The 21,326-nt window shown below is 34.5% G+C and overlaps 1 protein-coding gene across 1 annotated transcript; it reads right to left on the reverse strand.

Annotated features, from left to right (window-relative positions):
• Positions 1–2,352: 2,352 nt before the first annotated feature.
• Positions 2,353–19,924, reverse strand: LOC125190805 (structural maintenance of chromosomes protein 6B-like). The gene is given in 30 exon segments (XM_048088208.1): positions 2,353–2,698; positions 3,166–3,260; positions 4,383–4,480; positions 5,692–5,743; positions 5,886–5,964; positions 6,077–6,156; positions 6,261–6,363; positions 6,449–6,585; positions 6,907–7,002; positions 7,095–7,180; positions 7,259–7,355; positions 7,357–7,374; positions 7,520–7,651; positions 8,305–8,509; positions 9,251–9,363; positions 9,828–9,930; positions 10,019–10,188; positions 12,023–12,127; positions 12,211–12,285; positions 12,550–12,625; positions 12,723–12,799; positions 14,300–14,434; positions 14,781–14,900; positions 15,242–15,498; positions 15,501–15,561; positions 15,653–15,739; positions 18,028–18,083; positions 18,982–19,118; positions 19,503–19,608; positions 19,706–19,924. Coding segments are annotated over 30 exon segments (3,174 nt in total). The 5' UTR covers positions 19,866–19,924; the 3' UTR covers positions 2,353–2,640.
• Positions 19,925–21,326: the final 1,402 nt, after the last annotated feature.

Consider the following 21,326-nt stretch of genomic DNA (forward strand, 5'->3'; position numbering starts at 1 on the left):
ATTGATTTTTTAAAAAAAATGAATTATGACGTCATAATCGCTGGTCGGCGAGTGGGCATCACGCCACCCGCCAGCGCCGCCAGCTCGAGGCCGGCTTCGCCGGGACGCATCACGCATCGAGACAGCTCGTCTCGTCGGGACGAGAAGGATCCCGCATCGCTGTCTCGATGCCGTCTCGTCTCGTCGAGACGAGATCGAGACAACATCGCACAGCAATGCGGATGCCCTAACCACTGAATTTTTTCTCTAAGGCTTGAGGAATATTGGTTTATGCATGATGTTTGGGCTTATAGTATGGATTCTGAAATTAAGATTTTGGTTTATAATTTTGTAAATTGATATTCTTTTCAATTGAATAGAGTTTAATTTGAGTGTTGAATTTTATTATTTGTTTCATAAAATTATAATTCAGGAGTAATAATTTATTGTTTTATGATATTATTATTCTATTTTGATAAATGAATGTTTTGAGCATTATTTATAAATTTTCATTATTAAATATAAATATTTTTTTAATTAGTTACATGAATTTTTTTAATAATTATATATTTTGAAGTGTGGTTGATTTTTCATTATTTGGTAGTACTTTAATCTATTTTATCAAGGAATTATTGATTTATGAACTCCGTTAAATTTGTTAGTACTCTATTAATTTATTTGTTGATAATCTCAAAGTACATTGTAAAATTTTCAATATAGATTATTTATGTCAAAGGTCAATTATAGTATTTTGTATTTTCAAAAGTCACAAAATTTTAGTCTAGTTGACGTCACATTTGATTTTATTATAATGTTGTTTATTAAGAAGCTTTATATAATGTAGAATATAATTATTAGTTCATTCTATTATTATTTTATCTAGAATTTTTTTATGTTATGTTTAATACTTATATACTCCATAATTTTTTTTTAACATTGATGATTAGTAGTTACTTATTAATAATGTCATAAAACAACAAAAGATTAGGTAAGAATTCTTGAATATTTAAAAGTAATTATAAATCATTTTTATAATTAATTTTTAAAATCTTCAAAGCTTGGGCACATCGATTTTGTATGTGAAATCGTTAATCATAAAAAATACTCATAAGAAAATAATTATTAAAGATAAACCTATACAAAAATTCTACAGAATTTAATATTTAATAGAATAAGAAAGTATATAAAATATATGGATAAAGAAATAAAAATATGAAAGTACACTATTAATCATCAATCTTAAAAATGATTAGTAAGAGATACGGACACGTACGTTTAGGGTTTGGGACCTTATAAGGTCGGGTTTCGGGACGAGTTAGACTCAGATTTCTTATGTCCCGTGCATAGCATTTGTAATACATGGTTCATTTATTTTATTTTATTTTACTCCGCTTACAGTTTTTTTTGTTCGATCTCTTTTTTTATGTACTCCACTCTCATAAACTAAAGTTGTAGGTATTGTTTGCCGAATATGAAATATTTCATTTAAAGTGAGGTGGGAGAAGTGCATTTTTCTTTTCTTTTTTGTTATTGCTTATAATGTTATTAATTGTTTATAATACTATGAATAATGTAATTTACAGACATTCTTAATCATATATTTCATTATATATTTATTATCCTCTTTTTTTAATTTATTTATGTTAAAAAATTTATTCTTTATTTGAAAATCATTTGTCCTGTATTGGTTCAAAACTGAAACATGAATTTGAAAAAAAAGTTCTTTTCGATTGAATTTCAGATTCCATACCAAGCTAAACCAGCCAACCAAAATTACTTATACACCTACAAAACATTTTACAATCTGTCGTTATTTCACGACAGAAAATCTTATTCCATAACATAAACAATTCCAATTTCCTAATAGGCCATCTCCAGCCAATACTGTCTTAGCAAGATCATCAATAGAAATTCCAATAAATCTAAAGAGGATTAAGGCAGACGATATAATGAAAAACCAAGCGAGTAACTCCCCAAAAATGGTGGGGAGGAAAGATGGGAAAGTAGGTAGATAGAGAATTTGAGATACAGAAAAATACCTTTGATCTCTACCCAAATTGATACTGGAGAAATTTTGAGCTGAAGATTAGATTGAGTGGGTTTTAGAATGGGGTTATGCCTTTATTTAGTGGTTCTCAATTCTAAATCGCGGTTATGGCAACACGCTTTTTAATGTGTGGAATTAATAATTTGTGACAAGCTGACCCTTCTACTGTTGATGGACTGTGTAAGATTTTTAACTAATTTGTGGAGTAGTACTATTTTGCTTTTTAGTATGTGAAACTGAAAAATACATTTGGAAAAATAATTTTGTGCTAGAGGTTTTAGTGTTTGAAATATATGATCATATGCTTGATTGTTCTGTTACATCCCTCGTTCACTCAAAATTAAATGCATAATTGATTATGGCAAATATCAAATGAGGAAAGTAAATGCCAAAACAAATTCCATCTGGAAAAACAAGTTCACCAACAACTAATCAAGATGGCTCATAGATTAAGTGAACCTGTGGGCAAAAACCTGTGCCATTTCCGAACCCAGTTAAACCTACGGGAGAACCTTCAATAGATAAAGCTTAGACCACCCAATGGAAAGGATATAATCAAACAAAAACCTTGAGAATAGACAGAACTTTATGATACAAGTTGAAGTTCTCAATGGTCACCCGCGAGGAGCAGCCATTTGTTGCTTCTTGATCCTTTCGTCATTTTTAACCATACTGAATCATATGCAGAAGACAATAGATTTCAGTATTCACTAAACAAAGTAATGTTATATTGAAATAGCAGTAGTCATCTCAAAAGTCAAAACGGTGCTATAGTCATTGAGAATTACTCATTTTCATGATTGACATAGGACTAAACGTACACTTGGGGTGTTCGGTTTGCAAGATTGTATCCGGCATTAAATTAGTAGTGTGTTTGGTTCATGAGATTCAATCTCACAACTCAATCCTAGATGGATAATCATGGGATAATTAGTCATAGCTAACTCCCTATGACTAAAATAATCTAACAACTCAATCCTAGATATCTTGGTATTATTTTATCTTGGCAACCGAACACCACCTTGGATGACACAAAACCCGATTGTATGCTTGAAGATGTTCAATAGAAGTCAGTAGGACTTGAGAAGTAACTAAAGGACCAGAAGTGCATATGAAAATGAATTAGTTTATGCTGTTACCTGACGTCATGTGGGGTTATAAATATCCACTGGGAACCTTGGCCCAAAGCAAAATCCACTATAGAATCCAGACTGATTTTTCTGCTTACTGCATCCTGCAATTTATAATAAGAGAAACAATTAGGGACTTCACTGCTGTTGAATCAGTAAATATGAAATAAAGTATCATAAAAGGTCAACTAGGAAATAATAACTCCTAAATACTCCTTGCCTCTAGCAAATCGCCATTCATCAATTTTGCATAAAAGCTAAACATTATGTTGCTTGTCAATCCTTTGTCAACTTGAGTGCAAAATTTCCGGCCCAGATCAGTTATATTAGTAGTGAACTATAACCTTTGCCACTAGCAACCGTTGAAAGAAATTTCTTCACCAACGGACATTATTGCAATCACTCAATAATTCTATATTCTATAACATCAAAGAATAAAGAAAAAATAAAATTTCGGCTGAGTAGTAGGTTGCTGGCACAGGTGGGTCGCCGGTGCAGTAATGGAATGACGAAGGTAGAGTGGAATCCAGAAAATGGAGGTGTGCATTGCAGTTCGCTCAGTGAGAATCGAGATTGCTGACCTAAACCACTACTTAATTGGCTGAATGGGTTGTTGGGTTGGTGGGTTAATGGGATCGACAAACCCAACTTGGGAGCCATGAACCAAATGATGTGTCATATCTTGCCATGGCGGCCGCCATAGATTGCCACACAAAACTTCCATGTCACAGCGTGGCAGTGGCGTTTGGTCGAAAAACTGCCATCGTTATGGCAGATATCTGACAACAATGATATTTAGCTGGTTTATTTGGGATGAACTTGCTTTTTTGTAGCCAACAAGGAAACTTACAGATGCCACTTCATTCATACTAGTGAGGAAATGCATTTTGCTGGTATTTGCTATTGGCATTGTCCTATTTCAAGAAATATCCAAGCTTTCATACAGTTCCTTCCACTTTTAAAGTCTATGATATCTCAAGAAATTTCCAAGCTTTCATACAGTTCCTTCCACTTTTAAAGTCTAGGGTAATATATATTGAAGAATTCATGAAATTTCTGTACCACCTTAATTTCAGATTATATTAAGACCTAAACATGTCAACCCTCAACTCCAAATGATTTTCATAATTACATCAATTAGATAAAAATAAATGACAAACACATATATCGTCGTCTTGGAAGCAATTTAACGATAGGAAGTTAAAAGTAGCTGTGGAAGGACGTACCATAAATACATCAAATTCATCCATTGCCCGAAAAGGTGCCTCTGTCATCTCATGAAGTGCAAGGGCAAAACACAATGTGGAGAAAGATCTTTCACCACCTGTTAAAACATCAAATAAGAGATAATTACAACAGTATCCTAGCCGATTCTGTTTTGTTTCAGTTAGCTTTCTAACATTTTCAGTTAGCATTTTAACATTTTGTACCAAGCTGGACATGATTGATATAGATGTTCCAGCTTGAGGAGGGTGTTACAGGATATGAGTATCCTATATATATATGGCCAATGTTGACATATGCTGTTAACTGGATACGTCAAGGAGTTTTCAGCTAATTTTTTCAGTTGTTTTTTATCCATTTATAGAAAGTCAGAAGAATCAAAGCGAACACAGTCAGTACCCTCATTCACTAATTGCAATAACTTATACTCCCTCTGGGACCTCTGTCCCGGTTAAGATGACCCTTTTCGTTTTTCGCACGTGTTTTGGGAAAATCATAATAAATAGTTAAAGTGGAGGGAAAGTATAGTAAGAGGAGAATAAGGTAGAAGAGAGTATCTTAACTGGGACGGAGGGAGTAATTAACTTTTAGAATTATTGACAAGTTTTATTTAAACTAGAAATGAGAATATTATTGTACTCGTAATTGTTATGTGTGAAACTAACTACATACACTATGACATTACTACAAAAACATGTTCAGAGAATTGGTACTTAGTTATTGCAATATACAAATTAATTCATAACAATTATTATAAATTAGCACAAATGAGACAAAAACCATACTAGGGGTGGGTCGCTATACCATACCGAGAACATCATGGTTGACTTTTATACTTTATTGCGGTATACCGTACTTTTACATTATACTGAAATATGGTACGGCATACCGTAATTGCGTTATACCGAAGAAAACCTATTTCATACCCAAAATATTTAAAAGTAGGGTTTTGAAGGGTCTTTCTTTTTAATTCTATTTTGTATACAAATATATTAAATATAATAAAATATATAGTATAATATTTCAATATATACCGGTTTCAGTATATATCGAGGATTCGGTATACCCGGTATAGGAAAATTGATACGGTTACCGTACCAAAATCTTTTGGTACGGTATCAAATGTACCAAAAATTACGGTATATCGAAAAACTGGTATTTTCGGTATTCTTTTAGTGCGGTATTTCGATATATCAGTGTTTTTCCCTATCCCTATTCCATACTTCCGACAACCAGTCAAAACATAGAAACGTATAATGAGAAAATCAGCACAACCTTCTATAGAAGTTGATTAAACAAGAAGGATCAAACCTGAAAGTCCACTAGTGTCATGAACAGAGCTGCTTGATGCATCGTGTGGCATCTTTACCAGGTAAGGACCAATTGAAATGAGGGAAACTATCCAGCCAAGCCAACTATCAATTATTTTTAGATCGCAAGCAGTGGACCTAAGATAGTAACCATTCTTGATGAGAGTAGAGTTTTATTTCATTCAGGCACTTTACCTCTACTGAGAGAGTCTGATCTTCAAAATTAACATTGATTTGACCACTGATCCCTTTCTTTTTCAAGTGACCATTGAATCTATTAGACATAATTATTAGATCAGCTATACTTAATTTAAATCATAGTCCTACAATAAGAAACAAAAAGACGCTTGAAATGAGGAGAAAACCAAAAAGAGAAGAGGTCCTACTGCCATGACAGCTGACGTTTCAGATGAGTTGCGTTCCTATTGAATTTGCTCCTTCTCAAGTTTAGTGCCTTTTCACATGCCTAAAGTAGATAGTATAAATTAACATGCTTCAAGATATCAAGCAACCATAGACCACATTAATAGTGGAGAAGAAACATGATAAATTAAGGATGCTATAACCCACTTCCATTTTTTCCTGGAAGGCTTTGTAAGTACGCAGTTTTCTTGATATTTTCCGCTCTTTTTTCTCATATAACATTCTGAGATCATCAATAGATTCCGGAAATCTGCATAAGAAATCATCACTTCAAACAACAGAAGGATAAAACAACTTAACGTCTGATAGGAGTAAGTGTTCCAAATTTTACTTAACTTTGGGTCTCACGCTTAAGTCTTTCAGTCAACCTAGTGAGTTGGGCACTGAGATTCTCAGGATTGCTTTCCTTAAAGCATCCTAATGCCTCAATCTCATCCTCGGGAATTATAATTGATGCTTTGTGACGACCCTCCTGCAATTTCACCATGAACCATGTCTAGGTTTTATTTGAGAACAAACTTAGAACCAAAAACCCACATTTTTAGGGAACAAATGAATTACAGTTGACAACTACGAAGTACAGGGACCAAGTAATGTGATTTAAAAAGAGTAACGGGACAATGAGCAAAAGGACAATTGCAGGGGATTAAGATCAGAAAGTATTGCATTAAAAAGGATGTGGCATGGCAAAGATATTAGAAAAGGTATATATCAGGACCAGAAGAAACTTCTGCAAAAGACATCACCATTTTAACTACAAATGTAAAATGTAATCCGTATCTTTCTATAGCACCTGACAGCTATTCTCAAGCTCCCGATACTCAGTCTCAGCGTTTTTTAGGTCAGCAAGGACTTTAGTTTGCATAATTCCTTCATAGTGCTTTTTAACCTGTAAAAGAATCATACAAGTAAACTGCAAAGAAATTATAGCAAAAGAAGAGAAACGATGGGAGAATAAATAACACGGTAAATGAAATGGACCCTTTCGACTTCTTGTAAATCTCTCTCAATCATCATCAGTTCGTTCTCTGCTTCTGCTAATGCATCAATTTCTGCCTTGGCTGAATCTACATTATAAATACTAAAATAAGGCATAAACAAACCACTAAGAGTGAACAAAACAATCGAATACAGAAAGAGGATACCACAAAGATTCTCCAATGACATTTTAAGATCTTTAGCGTTAGTCCCTGCTTCATTCACTCGACTTTGAACCTTCTCTAGCAAATACGTTTTTTTTTGGTATTTCATCTTGCAGTTTCTACACATAAATTCCAAGTCAGGGAACATGAATGAATTATTATATAAGATGCCCACTACACAGACCAGATCTCCAAATACACACTATTAAATCAGCTCAAGAAAGTAGGACAACGATTAAGGTGGAACTTATTAAATAGACGCACAGATATCTCTTGACGAGTCTCATCCAGATTAGAGTCATCTGCTGCATTATCTTCGGATGAAAGTAATTTCTTCATATCTTTCAGCTCAAATTCTTTCGACATACATTGCCGCTCCAGATTGATGCGCCTTCTCTGCAAGAAGTTAAAGCAAATATGAATCAGCATAATCAAGCAACATTCCAGGAAAAAATGTAGCCAGAATTTTTGCATCATAAATTAGGAATACATGCAGCGCATATCATCAGATGTTATAAGACTAGAAGCACAATCAAGGCAAATAATGATCCAGAGATTCTTTAAAAATATGAAGGAATATGACTATTAGAAACTCCAATCATTGATATACCAATGTTAAGCCCCATAATCTTACAATTGCTTTGGTTTTATTTGTCACCGTGAAATAGGCAATCGTGATTAAATGATAAGCCAATAATTGTTCCGAGGCTTTAAACGATACAGTTCTATCAGAATTACTGAGATCACAATTAATGCATTATACTCCCTCCGTCCGACCATAAGCGTTCAACTTTCCATTTTGGGTTGCCCCACCATAAGTGATTGATTTTCTTTTTTGGCAAAAAGCAACACCTTTATCCCTCTTACTTTATTCCCTCTCTCTTTATCTCTCTTACTTTTTCCTATCTCATACTTTATTCTTTTCACTTAACTCAATAAATATCATTTTCTTAAATCCCATGCCCAAAAGAAACTCCTCACTTATAGTGGGACGGAGGGAGTATTAGAGACTGTTACTGTCTAAAAAGTTGAAGGGTGTGAAGGGTTACCTTTACATTGCTTAAGGTGTTTTGAAGATCAATCACCTCTTCCTCCATGGCCCGTTTCTGTCCACGGCCTTGTTGGGCTTTCAGTTTTGTTTCTGATGCTTCTCTCTCTAGATATTTAATCTGATCATCAAATGAACCAGAGAGACGGCCAGCCCTCATGTTTCTGTTTGGTGGAAGAATAGTTTGGGCTGAACTGCGGTAAAACCTGCGAAATTCCATCATTGAATTTACCTAAAAATTAAACTTGAAAGTTGAAACCACTTAAAAACTGGCACGCAAATAAAAAGGGAAAAGAAACTCAATTGTTAATCAACAAATTAAATTGAATACACAAATTTTCAAAGAAGATAATGCAATTAGATATGAATGTTACTTATCTACACAGAAAATTGATATAGATAAGCATTCAGATCAGTTTCTGTGATATGAATGTACTTACTATTCTTTAGGAAGTTAAGAACCCATAAAATAATGAGTGCAACTGTACCCTCCTCTTTTGTCTAGTAGATTATAATATAAATTTAACAAGTGGTACATCAAAATTACACTAAATCTGCCAATCAGTCATAAAATTTAGTATCACCTTCACCCTGCTATTAGTGGCCTACACAAATTGGGAACGTAGAATAAGAAAGTTGTTTATTGTGTATAAAGTGGTAGGGTCCACTAAAGTTGATTAACATTTTGAGGGTAAGAAGTTCCCTTTTTGGATTAGGGCACTTATAGTGGGACAGCCCAATAAGGTAGGTACGCAGGCTACTATAGCGGGACAGAGGGGTCATGTTGTTTGAATACTACACATCCCATTGGTTTTCTATAGAAACAAGATTATGATCATTTTTCAGCATAAGATGAATCAGTGTGATGCATTCCTAAAAAGAAAAGGCATAAACATAAAGAGATGGCTCGTGTTGTTTGTATGTACACAGGCTCCATATCAACATACATTTTGTACCCATCCGTTGTGTAAACCTCCTTAAGGTTTGGTATTCTCTGATCAAAGGCAACCGTTTTACCAACTTCATAATCTTTGACGAGCACTTGCCTCTCAGCATTACCCTGCAAGTGATGCACATGTTATCAAAAAACGAAATATCGCCAATACGCAGCAGAAGATAGAGAACATAAACAGGGAGACTCGTGATTAAATATCAAGTGGGAATCAAAGTTAACACTTCATCACCCAACACCAAAAGTCTTTTCTCCATAAAATATGTCGGCAGTAACTTTCTGAATGTAAATTTTTTTATCATGAAAATACATACTCTATCTCAGAAATGGCAAAATATATGAGGAATCAGTTACAATAAGAACAAGAACTTTTTCCCCCTAAAAAAGAACAAGAACCGTTTCCAAACACCACTGGATGTACGCAATCTTCCTTTTTTTCACTTTAGTATTTTATTAACACCAAAAGAAAAGCAATACAAGGAATGGGCCATCATGTATAGTGTAAAACATTAAGAAAATAGGTTTATTTTATGTAAAAACAAGGGGTGTTGCAAGAAATGCTGAAAGCTTACCATATCAATCAAAACATTAAGTACTGTAGAATTGTCAGAATGCAGAACTGACAATGCAGTGGGATGATTAGTCTGAGGAAGCATGTGCCTCGGAATGTTGATCCTACCAATAGAAACAACTAAACTGTGAGAGCCAATCAACTGCAACACATTGTCAGAAATTGATGCTACTGCATAGACATGCTAACAACCCCTGTCTTCTAAAATCATGTACGATAATCTGTAAGTGGTTATAGTTTGCTTCCCTTGCACATGCTCTTAAGATATGAGAATCTTTATGATCTGTGACAATGAAAGCATTGAGCAACCTGCCAACTGCAGCTTCGATAGCTATAGCCCACATGTCTCCATGTTCCAATTCCTGCAATAAAAAATTCAGAACGTAAGGAGTTACACTACCTTAAATAATTGCAGAAGTCTCTCATGCCAGAAAAACAACCAAGAGTCCTTTTATTCACAAAGTCAAACAATAGTGTCTATCCTGTTACTCCTGGATTTGGATGTAGGTGAGGTTAGTCAGGGATTTAACAAATAACAACAATAATATCCTTACTAGAATAAAATGTCCTCTACAATTAGTTAATTACAAAAACTCATCACCAAATTGAGTTGAGTCGAGAAAGTATACTGGTGTTGCCGTCCGGAAAAGAAGCAGACAGGAAAGACCCTAAAATGGAGTCCTTCATCTGACAGGGAGAATAGGGCAGCCTATGAGAGGCCTGGAAGATTGCCGGGAATAGAGCGGGATCGGCACCGGCACCAAGCAGATGCCGTCGAGAAATCTGCAGAGCCTAAGGTCGACGATAGAGCAGAGTGAGCCGACGGGATAGACAGAGGTCATCATGAAGAGCTCACAGTGTTCGGACGGTGGACCGGAGAGGTTGTTGCCTGCTGACGGGTTGAAGATTGAATTTTTTGGAAAAGGGACGATGGCCAGTCGATCTTGTAGCCGAGAAGATAATGGTGAGAATCCGTGAAGAGGCCACTCAGAATGGCTAAACTGCCAAAGATGGCTCCTAATGGCACGAGCTAAAACTGCCGAAGATGGCTCCTAATGGCACGAGCTAAAACTGCCAAGATGGCTCCTAATGGCATGAGCTAAAACTGCCAAGATGGCTCCTATGGCATGAGCTAAAACTGCCGAAGATGGCTCCTAATGGCACGAGCTAAAACTGCCGAAGATGGCTCCTAATGGCATGAGCTAAAACTGCCAAAGATGGCTCTAGACACGAGCTAAACTGTCATCAGAAAAATTGAAGCACTCCTAAATACGAGTATAAACTATTTATCAAAGTGAAAATCGTGCAAGTTAAGTATTGAAAAAACTCGATACTTAACTTGAGGGAGAGTGTTGGAAATAGAATATGAGGGTCTCAAGATTGTGGGAAAGAGAGTAACTTTATGGTCTCAAGGGAATATATCATTACTATGGTAGAGTCCCCAAGTTTATAAGTCCCTAGGTCCTTTAATTCTCTAGTCCTATAAATAGAGATGTCCATTGTATCACAAAGGACAATTCAAACCAAATACAATGTAGTCGATATAGCTTTGAGTATTTTTATTTTCCGCATTTTTACTTTTCAACAAGAAGCATTTGAAATTGTTATCAACTCACTTGGAACAAGAATCCTTTTAATATGACCCATTTTATCATCAGTCAAAGTCCACAAGTTTCTAGAATCTAATCATAAACCAAGATGGGATTAATGATGCAACTTACTTAATCAATCATCATAGACACAGTACAAATACTTCACAAAAAATAGAAAAAAATACATAAAAGGGCATGTTGCTATTACTTTGATAAGAAACCAATGCAACACGATGATACTTCAAAGTTTCACAACAATGAACAAAAAAATAGATCCTAATATGTATCTTCCAAGTGGATACACATTTAAGTTAATTCAGCCAGAACAAATCTGGTACATTAGATTTTATGGCTTGTTTTTAATTGCTCTCAAACTCAAACTTTGGCTTAAGTGATCTGCTTTTCCTTTTCAGCATATTTGTTAGACAAATGCTTTTCATCTCAAACAGCACTAGCTGGTTATATTTCACTAAGGGATATGTGGAGAAACAGAAAAAGAATATTATGTAGCAAGAACTAATAGTAAACCATGAAGATCCATCAACAAGCATAAATAGGTAGTATCATGCAAGATGAAGCATGCCAGTGAACTTCAATAATATACCACATGGACGCCTACAGGACCAATGGGTGGAATACTAAATTTATGCTGATTCCGCTCGATCGCCTGTAAGAGATTAGTTACCCGACCACCTCCAAATGCAGTAACCTTCAAGGACAAAAAAACTGAGATCATAGAAGAAATTAGATGTAACATAATATACGCATATCAACAAAATGATCATTCAGGACCTTATTTCTTTGATGCATTTGGATTTCACGTATCCGCGAGGCAATATCACGATTGTTTTTCTCGGCATCTTCAATCTGGAGAAGGAGAAACTTACTGACTAAAATATCCATAAATTAAGATTTCATGGAAAGACACAGGCACAGGAAACATCTAGAAACATGACATATTGCAGAGGTTCAAATACAAATTCCATGGTGAGAGAAAAAAGGACATTGAAAAGACTTGAATTCCGTTGATATTTCCTCACATCAATGATATACAACCAGTTCTTGGTATGCAATTCCATTTCATGCCTTTAGCTTATTGCACAAGTTGAAGCATCATACATATACCATTACCTGATAGGAAATCTGCTGTATTTCATTTTCTACCAATGCTATCCTTTGCCTCATCTTTTCCTCCTCGTCCTTCGATCTGAATGACAATTTCATTTTAATGAAAAGACCATTCAATTCTGAAATCATGAAAGCAAGCACATAGCAGATGACAGAATTTTGGAATGGAATGCTACCTCTGAATGTTGACATTGGCTTCCTCAACTTCAACTTGAAGCTCCATAAACCTTTCCTCCATCTCACTTTCTTCAGCCTATTGTGCAAGTTATAGCTAATTCAGTTGTATTTTAGTGACAGATGTATACATATGAACAGATTTAATATGATCTCATATTAATGTCACATTCAAAACCACCAAATCACTCTACGAACGGGTCTAAATTCAATAATCTAGTTAGCATTCTATGATACTACCCAAAGAAGTTCGATAGGTTTGCTAACCAAAGGTAAAAGCCATCAATTCATTAACCAAATATGAAATGCTCTAGTCTCATGCATAATTTCAATTTGACAATTAAAACTGAAGTAAGGCATTATTTTTGCATGTTATAGCCTTAAGCAAAAGACAGTAATTGCATCCTGCTGTGTTGAAGTTCACTTTAGCACTAAAGTTCAGAACCCTTAAACTTAGTTTATTTTCTGCCAAATCATATTAGCATCTAAATCCACTTTTGAACATATCTGAAATTTTGACAATGACAGGAATACTTTAGAAAGAGAATATTACTAGGGGGAAAAAAGGCAAGTTATGATACACCTACTAAAAAAGAGAGCATATATTACAACTGTTGTATAAGTTAAATTTTGGATAATAAGAAGTGGAGAGAACAAATAATGCCAAGATATGATATACTCCCTCTGTCCCATTTCATGTGAAACATTTCTTTTTTGCACGTGTTTTGGAAAAATCATAATAAATAGTTAAAGTAGAGTGAAACTAGAGTAAGAGAGAGAATAATGTAGATGAGACTCTCCTCTACATTATTCTCTCTTAGTTTACTTTCTCTTCACTTTAACTATTTATTATGATTTTCTCAAAACACATGCGGAAAAAAAATGTGTCACGTGAAATGGGACGGAGGGATTATAATTCAGTCATTAGGCCTAAATTTATGAAAAATTGTGTAAATCTCAATATCAGAACAGCTGCAAAATCCTTCATTTGTAGACATGGGAGAAATACATTGATGTCAAAAAATCACACATCAACAAAGAATCTAGTTTATCTTCCTTTTTATAGTCATCTGGTTTGGTGTTTAAAAGCTGATAGATACTCTTAAAAAAAATAGGGCATTACATACAATAATCCATTTTTATTTGAGCTTGAAACACAATAGGATCTATTTTCTATTCTCAGATAAATTTGATATAATATTCTCAAAGACATGACAATGCTGTTCACGGAATAATAAGGAATCAAATGTAGCTTCAGGCACAAGCTATTGGGATGTGTTAGAAATGGGCCACTCACCCCCTTAAAGGGCTTCATAAGAGGGGAGGGTTATCCAAGATTATGTAGATGAGACAAGATCATCACCAAGTCGATGTGGGACAAGAATAAGAGAGGTTTTAACAGGAAGTAATGAGAGGCAGTTTTTCAAATACATTGGAATGTATATCAGATTCCTAGGATAAATATCGTCTAGACACATCTCAAAGTAACACCAATGACCCCAGATTAGTTTGTTTCACCTATGTGAGTTTTAAAGGGCCGCTTGGCATTTGTATATTATATTTTCAGCAAGTGTGTTACCTGTGTATTTTTCTCATACTGCTCATTCATTTCCTGAATGTGCCTCTCGAGTGATCTGACCTGTTTAACCATATTTGCAATTTGCCTATTTATGCGCTCTTGTTCCCCAGTTAGCTCGAGCTGCTCCTTCACAGCCTAAAAATTACATGCAAGGATCTTAACCACAAAAACAACCCTGTTGTGAAACTCTAAAAGAGTGAGAACACTAATTATGCTGCTGAATGTAAAAGAAAACAAGTCAAGCAGTTGCTAAAGTAGATGAGGCAAACAAGTATTCTTAATGAAACAAGAAAAGGAGAAGATATACAGTTGAAGATTTTATGGAGGCTAACTCCAAAGAACATTTATTTGGCACAAGCAGAAGAACATGATAGAAAATGAATGCCAAAACTAGAACCTAAGGGAAGTGGGAGATCTAAACAAGACTGCATTTTTCAGCCTTTGATCGTACATAGAATATAGTGGAATACAATTATCATACCATAGAAAGACTTTGCTGCAGATCCACCTTCATTCTTCTAACTTCAGATGTTCTTTCCATCATATTTGATATTTCATTTTTCTTTGTTTCCAATCGATCATTCAGCTCTTCCATCTTGTGCTGTGATAAGCAATGTGGAGTTTTTCTGTTAGCTAAGTCTTTGAATCAAATCTCAGACAAGAGGTCATGTGTATCTGGCAAAAGAAATTTGGCCAAACTGGAGAGAGCAGGATGGGTGCACTAATAGGGTTTAGCGAGTACTCTGAAGAATAAGGTTTTAGATTCCACTAAATTTCACAACCAAGGCAATGAATGACATCACCCCCAGCTAATTTTCACTACTCAGTGGTAGGAAATTAAACATTAACACATAAGATCTGCAATGTGTCCAGGCACTTTGGAGACAAATAAACAGACAAAGAATGGATAATGTTATTTCCAGGGGAAAATAATCTACATACATGATTCTGGTCAATCTTCGCTTGACAGCTAGGTATCCTTCCTTTTAGCTTGTCAATCAACTTATGTTGCGCATCAAGTTTTCTATCAGCGTCATATACCCACGACCAAGCTAGTTTTTTCCTTAATAACTGCACATGTTGTGTTATCTCCTCCATAACTTCCATGTTTTTTATCTTTTCCTGCAATTCATCAAGTTCCTTCTTTGCCGGCCTCAAGGAATCTTCCAAATGACTAACTAGGCCCTTTGCATCATTAATTGTTTTCCAATACCTTTTAGTAGGTCATCCACTTGTTGAAGAAGTGTTGCCTTGTAAAAGAACTGTAAAACTAGTGGTTACACTTATCCAAAATAACGAGATTCAGTTGCTATGCGGAAGTGACAAATTAGTTAATTACAAGTTCATTGTTACCTTGAATTTGTCTTTTCCATTCCCTGAATGTAGAAATTCTCTGCTCTTGTCTTGACCCATGATTGTGCATGGGTTTTCTACATCAATCTATATAGCAGAATCACAAGACAGGTCAACCACATGAAAATAAAGATCACAGTATCATCCACAAAACTAAAGGCAAAGAGAGGGGAGGGGATATAAATAATTAAATTAGAGGATATGAAATTATCTAATAAAAGAGTATTGTGTCCCTTTTTGTTCCCAAAAACACACTCATATTTGAGGCATAAGAAGCGGGGCATTTTTCAATATATATTTAAACAGTATAATGATGAAATATTAAAATGAGATGCAGTAATGATAGCTCAACAGAATACTATGATAAGTTACACCAAAGGATTGGCTACAGGCAAGCCCAAAATAAAGACACTTCCTAAATTGATAGTCCACGTTAATATGAACATAGGTTCTAAATCTAAGTACTAAAATAAGGAAAGCCAAGCTCATTAATAGATTTGGTTGATAATTTCCATGACAAATAAGTGATTTAGCACATTGACACCTCAAACCAGCTGACCAATTGTTTGAATTTGAAGTATACCAAATTACACATGGAATTTTTGTATTAACTAGCACAGTCAAGAGCATACAACTCTGATAGTAGTCGTCATATCTATTGAAGATATAACAAAGAGATCTTACATGTTGCAAACTGAATGTATCTATTTATAGTGAAGGATTGCCTATCTCCAGTATCAAACCTTTCTCTTGTTTTCTTTTACTCTTTAATGAGATAAATTTACATTTGATGGGGCTGTAAATACATAATAAATTGCTAAGCTATATGTAGAACTCTGTCACATGCATATCATATGACAGGCATGGTTATACTATCTGAAAACTGTGGAAATATCAAAAGGTAAGTTTTCACAGTGTCAGTTCACTGGTGGATTGCTAAGCAGAGTCACACTATGATCCTTAAGAACACTTAACCATGGAAAATCTAGTAAAAATGGTACTTATTATCATCCCTGCATGAACGAGTACACTATAAGCAGCTCTCAGAAGAATTTATGATTGTTGAAGATTAATGTACACAAGAAAATTGAGGGGGGCATGGGGAATGGAAATATTTAGTGACTTTTCTACTTCTAACTATATAATTTTACATTGTTCACTCTTAAAATACTTGAACTCTCAAAATGAGTAACATATGATTGCCAATATTTTGAATTGGCTTTCCAATGCCTCCCATTCAGTGCAGGCTTATTAAATCTCCATTTTTCTCAGTTTATTATGACCGACACACCAGTTTCAGACTGGATCGACATCCCTAAGAGTAAACACAACATCCATAATTGTTATGTCAGTATTCAGTAATCAACAAAAAAAATTCACTCACTAACAGCACTTACAAGTTACTTCTACTCACCAGACATACAAAAGAGTTGGAGAAAAAGGATATTTGTCACATGGTCCTTTCTTAGTAGTACTCCCACTGAGATGTTTTTTCCCAACTTCCTATTCAGGCTTCAACAATATACCAAGTCAAAAGAGGCACACCACAATTCTTTCCCACCAGGCCACCAACGATCACTTCTAACTAGCAAGCATTCTCCTCTCCTGAATAGATACCATGACAACCATGCTAGTACAAAATCAACATATAAAGGTGGTCCAATCATTGGTACAGTTGAGGATAGCTTTGTAGGTAGCAGATTGATATCTTTCTCTCTCCTCTAGCTAGAAAGAGAGAATGATTCCCGATATTATATCTAATGTAGCAAATCAGTAATTATCAACTGGGAGAGATAGCTGAGCAACTAAAGCTTCGAACATTCCATGAAACGCTGCATTATATAAAGCTTAACCAACTAAAAGATATTAGAAAAATTTGCATTACTAAACTATTTCTAGGACCTCAAGGACTATAGCCCACAAAGAATACCATACTTTACGGTCAGGTAGGATATAGTGTGTCAAGATAATGTTATCTCACGCTAGCATCATGGAAGGGTGGAACAAAAACAACATTGGAAGATATGTCTGGACTCAAACATATATTCTTTAAGTTGAGGTACAGTAAGTGCTAATGAAGTTCTCCATTATAGTCCCCTGGTCTCCCTTTCACTCCAAATGACTACGTCAATTTGCTAAGTGAATCAATATAGTTTGATCAATAAACATCAAGTGATAGAATCCTGAATCAACAAGGCCAGAGTTGAGAACTCAGATAAGGGACAAATAACCAAGTCAATAACTTGTTCATATCAAACCAAAAGGATAGCTTCCCTAAGTTATAAAAGAAGTAAAATTACATAAAAAAATTTGCAGCAGGATCAATTCATCTTTCATGAATCAAAAAATGCATTAAAAAAGTTTGTAGTACTGACATTAAAGTAATCTACAAGCTCACGAAGATCCTCTTTCTTGGTGCCAATTTTCCTACCTGGATGAGTGAGCAATCAGAATAGTTCAGATATCTAGTGTTGTCATTAACTAAAGATAGTAAACTTATATACTCCCTCCGTCCCACTCTAAATGAAGCATTTCTAATTTTGCTCAGGATTTTATGTTGTGATGTTTTATAATAAAGGAGAGAGAATAAATTAAGAGAGAGTGATGTTTCTATATTTAGAAATGTGTCATTTAGATTGGGACATCCCAAAAAGGAAAATGTGTCACTTAGAGTGAGACGGAGGGAGTCATATAAAGAGAAACATGCATGAGAATACTAACAACATTGAAGACTACCAAGATGCCAGAAATTCAAAACATCATATGCAAGGAAGCACATCTTACAAAAAGTATTGTTACCTGAACACTGAAAAAAACGAAGACAACAATTTTTCTCATGGGAGAAAACTAATGTTACACTTTAATTTTCTTCCTATGTCAAAAGGAAATTTCAGTAGTGTAACAAAGAGCATGTCATAGGTATAGGTTAATCAATTATAGCTATATATATGTATAGATACAGGGACAATCTTTACTAATAAATACTCATGGCACTAATTCTTTTGTAAGCTGCACTAAAATGTAAGAAGGTAATTTATTTATAAGAAACAATTTCCCAAGGCAAAGCATCAAAAAATCTGACAGTTAAAAGAAGGCATTACAAAAGGAGTTTGAAAATTCACAATCACTCTTACTCTTATATATACTTCTTAAAATATCATTTTAATGGCATGGAGTTTGTAACTTTGGAGTTTGGAGATATTCAACTTTTTCTGGACATATACAAAAAGCAGATGTGAGCTTAGACAAAGTAAATAAGTAAAACATATTCAACTCTTTCTGCTCATACTGCCCATATCAAATGTGAGCTTCGAACCAAGTAATAAAACCTTGATTGTTTCTTAATGTGATGCCTCCACTAGCCGATTCTGTAACTTTACGCTCCACAATGATGACGTCTCCATACAATTCATGCTTAAAAGCATCTTCACCTTGATTTTTTATCTCAACTTGAACAAGTGCAGAGCTGTATGTGAAACAAAAAAAGGTTGGTAGCAAGATCAGTATAACAAGAAACAATTAGTCAATTACGTAGTAATAACTTGCTAGCTCCAAATTGGACAGATGATGTCTACACTCTACAGAATGATGTGTATAGTATTACATAGTAGGCACACTTCAAAATATTTGTAGAAATGAGATGCGCAAAGTCATCTCATAAATTACGCATAAAAGAATTGAGGAGACATGATATTTGATTTCGAACTTGGAAGACTAAAATTTCAAATCAAACAAGTAGTACTACATATCACACATGCATCTTCCCTAAATTCACAAAATGTATCTGATTGCAATTTCTAACTCAAACCTAAACCTAAACCTTTCCAGGAAGTGAAAAAATAAAACAAACCTGCAGCCAGTTTTGATAAAAATTTTAAGAGTATTCGCTCTCTGCGTACCACGAGCTCGGCACCCGAATGCTACGCAAAGTGCCGTTAATATTGCGCTCTTTCCACCTAAATAAACAGGGAAAATTAAAAATAGCAACCAAATCACACACATTCACACATGGACACAGATAGGTATAGTTATATGGAGAGTGAGGGAGCGTACTCCCATTTTGACCGGTGATGAAGTTAACAAAGTCTCCGAAGTCGATGTCGAGATTGCTGTGGCACATGAAGTTCTCGAGATGGATTCTAGAGATTATACCGGCTTGCAGGCGTTTCGACCGGCGAGAGGGGTCGTCGGGGAAGAGAGAGGAGGGCTCCATCAGCGGCCGGTGATGGGAAAGGAAGAGTGGGATACACAAGTATTTTGCGCGGGCACAATAGAAACCGGATTCTCTTTGGATCTTTGCTGCTGCTATTTCAGATATTTTTACCCGTATCTTTTAATTACTTCTATTTATTTTTATTTATTTAGTGATATCTTCTGCATTAGATTTACACAATGTTTGATTAATGCTTAGAAAATAATTCCTGAAAAAATGAATCCACGTGCTTAGAAAATATCAAGATTTATATTTGATTTAAACACTAAACTAAAAATATATAACTACTTTTTTGTCAATAAAATATACTGTACATAATAATTATTATTATATATTAAGATGTTTTTAATAGATTAGTACTATTAATTTAAAATATAAAAATAATATATATTATTGTAATTATAGTTATTTACTACTATTATAATCATAAATAATATAATAATGAATACGATTATTATTATAATTATAATATTTATTGATATTATAGTCAAGAGTAAAGGTCAAAATTGGTCATAAAAATATACCAAGAATATGAATTTGGTCCAAAATATTCACTTTTTTAAAATTGGGTGCAAAATATTTGAAATCGTTATCGAAGTGGTCCTAAACATTTGAAATCGTTGTCGAAGTAGTCCTTTTCCGTCAAAAACTAACGGTCAACGCCTAATTAATGATCTTTTAAAACTTAATTAATATACTAATTCATAATTAATTAAACAAAATTAAATATAAAATTAATAAAATACTAAGAAATTCCAAAATCGACTATTTCTCCCTCTTTTTCCTTCTCTTCCATCTCTCCTTCGTTCTTCCTAAATCGGAATCTCTCTCTTCTTCTCTCCGGTGCTCAACGTCGTCGCGTCTTTTCTCTTTGCTCGCTCCTCCACAAATTGTCGTCATAGTATGTTTCTCTGCATCGCTACTGTTCCAGATCAAAACCGTCGCCGTCCACCATTGTTGTCGCCATCAACCCCCATTCCTTTCGGATAGGGCTGATTTTGGGGTCGAGATAGGCGGCGGCGGCGTAGATTTCTGGACTAGAGAACTCTATTTTGATTTTTTTTTAAATTTTATTAAATTACTAAACATCATTATACAAATTAAGTCAAAAATCGTTAATTGGGTGTTGACCGTTAGTTTTTTATGGAAAAAAACCACTTCGACAACGATTTCAAATGTTTAGGACCACTTTGATAACGATTTCAAATGTTTTGGATCCGGTTTTCAAAAAGTGAATGTTTTTTACCAAATTCGCATTCTGGCTATATGTTTAGGACTAATTTTAACCTTTACTCTATAGTAATAAATTTGAAATTTCACTACATGTTTGATTGATTAATTATTAATATATAATATAATAATTAATATTATTATTATTATTATTCATAATTTAATTAATTACATTATTATTTAATAAATTATAATTACTATTATGATAATAGTAACAATTATAAATAATAT

The sequence above is a fragment of the Salvia hispanica genome, chromosome 5 (assembly GCF_023119035.1).
Source record: "Salvia hispanica cultivar TCC Black 2014 chromosome 5, UniMelb_Shisp_WGS_1.0, whole genome shotgun sequence".
Taxonomy (NCBI): Eukaryota; Viridiplantae; Streptophyta; class Magnoliopsida; order Lamiales; family Lamiaceae; genus Salvia; species Salvia hispanica.